This window comes from Entamoeba invadens (assembly GCF_000330505.1).
Source record: "Entamoeba invadens IP1 unplaced genomic scaffold scaff_1105074724501, whole genome shotgun sequence".
NCBI classification, from domain to species: Eukaryota; Evosea; order Mastigamoebida; family Endamoebidae; genus Entamoeba; species Entamoeba invadens.
In genome coordinates this window covers 386-2,574 of record NW_004443707.1, presented here as the reverse complement: position 1 = coordinate 2,574, position 2,189 = coordinate 386, and the positions used below count along the sequence as shown (strand labels likewise).

General features: G+C 22.2%; 2 protein-coding genes across 2 annotated transcripts; both read left to right on the top strand.

Moving 5' to 3' along the window:
• Nucleotides 1-143: 143 nt before the first annotated feature.
• Nucleotides 144-581, top strand: EIN_529230 (hypothetical protein; the record flags this gene model as incomplete). The annotated part of the gene is made up of 1 exon (XM_004261105.1): nt 144-581. The coding sequence occupies one exon, from the start codon at nt 144-146 to the stop codon at nt 579-581; it is 438 nt and encodes a 145-aa protein (XP_004261153.1).
• Nucleotides 582-1,213: 632 nt separating this feature from the next.
• EIN_529220 (centrin-1, putative) lies at nt 1,214-1,636 on the top strand (the record flags this gene model as incomplete). Its single annotated transcript, XM_004261104.1, has 1 exon — nt 1,214-1,636. The coding sequence occupies one exon, from the start codon at nt 1,214-1,216 to the stop codon at nt 1,634-1,636; it is 423 nt and encodes a 140-aa protein (XP_004261152.1).
• Nucleotides 1,637-2,189: the final 553 nt, after the last annotated feature.

Below are 2,189 nucleotides of genomic sequence, written 5' to 3'. Positions count from 1 at the left end.
TGACTTTATAAACAAGAATATATTTATATTTTTATATGTAAAACAATAGTGAATCACAAACAAATTTAAAAACTGTACATTGTGTACTAAAGAGTGTAGTTTATAACCTATTTAACACGGCTTTTAAACCATTAATACAGAACATGTCAGAAGAAGACGACAATGAACATTACTCAAAAGAGTTTGACAAGCTTGACACTGACCAAGATGGCTATATTAATTACGAAGAGTTGTCTAATTTCTATCCAGATGGCGATGAAAGTCAATACTTAGAAAATACATATTTCCCAATTCTTGCAGTAGATGGAAAAATCGACAAAAATGACTTTGTATTTTTGATGGAAACCATTAAATACGCCGATGAAGATGACGAATCTGAAAAATACAAATTTGCTTATATATTAATTGAAGGCTATAATGGTAGTATTCCCAAAGACGATAAAATATTAATCGAATTTATCAAATCAGATAAAAATGTTGATGATGATGGGGCTAAAGCAATAGCCGAAAAAATGGTTGTAGAAGATGACACAGACATCATTGATAATTCTGAATTTATCAAAATTATGCGCCATACATAAGCAATTTTAATTGATGATGCAATTTAAATTTGTTTTTTATAAATATTTCATTTAATAAAAACGTATTTTTATTGATTAAGTTTGTTATACTATATTTTATTTCAATTAACATGTTTTTGTAATCGTATTTGTAACACCAAATTTTTAAAAGTTGTTTTAAACATAATGTTTGTTTTTTTTATTTTACCTATTATTTTATCATTTATTTAAAAAAATATTAAGATTAATAAACTTAATTCTTTAATAAAGAAATAAATTACATAATGAATTATTATAAATTTAAATGATTAATTGTTTTTAAAAAATAATTTTTGATGTGTATTTTTATTGTTAATCGTGTTGAGAACATTGTTTTAAAAAGTGTAAAAACAAACACATTCTATTTAAATTAGAAAGATTATAAAATTTTAATTATTTCAATATTAAACACACAATGAAATAATAAAACTTTTTATCTTTACTAACAAAATATTAACAATATATGAATTATAATTTAATTTGTGCAATTATATACATATTCTAATATATAACACATATTTAAAAATAATATTAATTATGATTTTTTATACTACACAACGTGCAATTCATTTTAAAAATATATAAATACGTACTTGCTATTTCAATAAAATCAAATGAATAACGCTGAACAATTTGAAGAACTTGATACCGATCAAAATGGTCTTATTAACTTCGACGAGTTTATAACTATGTTCACAGACAACACCAATCAATCTGATTTTGGACACTGGAAAACGTTCTTTGACTTGGCAAACAAAGAAGAGAATGGATTTTTGACATTAAATGAATTCGAACGTGTGATGACAAACATTGGCGAACTTAAAGACAATTCTGATAAATCTTTATTTACCGTCTATTTCAATTTAATCGACGATGATAACAATGGAAAAATTGGTATAAAACAATTGGCCAGATTTATGAAATGTATAAATACAGAATTGACTGAAGAAGAATTGAAAAAGGCTTTAACAGAGATGGACGGTGATGTTGATGGAAAAGTAAATTTAGAAGAAATGCTCAAGTTTTTGACTGAGTAACGATCAAAGAAAATAATTAATTTACATTTGAATTATTTAATTAAACAAGACATATTATTCAAATAAATATTAAATACATTATTTTTAAAAATATTTATTTTTTTTGCAAATATTGTTGACCAATTATGCATTATTTATAAAAAACATTTTTTAGTATATTGAAGGATATGTATATAACTTTATATTAATTAAATTCATAAATTATATATTGATTTGTTAATTATAATTGATAAAAAAAATAAATGAATAATATATTTGATACTAATATAATTTATCTAATTTATATAACATTTATATCCAATCAAATTTAAAAATTTAATTGACATTCTAAATATCCGACAATTTAAAACACACAACCATAACCCAACATATTTATGTCTTATTTAAATAAGTCGTACATGTGTTTATTTGTTTTTTATTTTTATAATTAAAACTCAAAACATTTCTACTACAGTTAATGAAAAAAGTGGGATGCTGAGAAAAAAAGGGATGCTCATCTAAATATTAATTAATTTAATATTATTAATAATAAATAATTAATATAAATTTATTT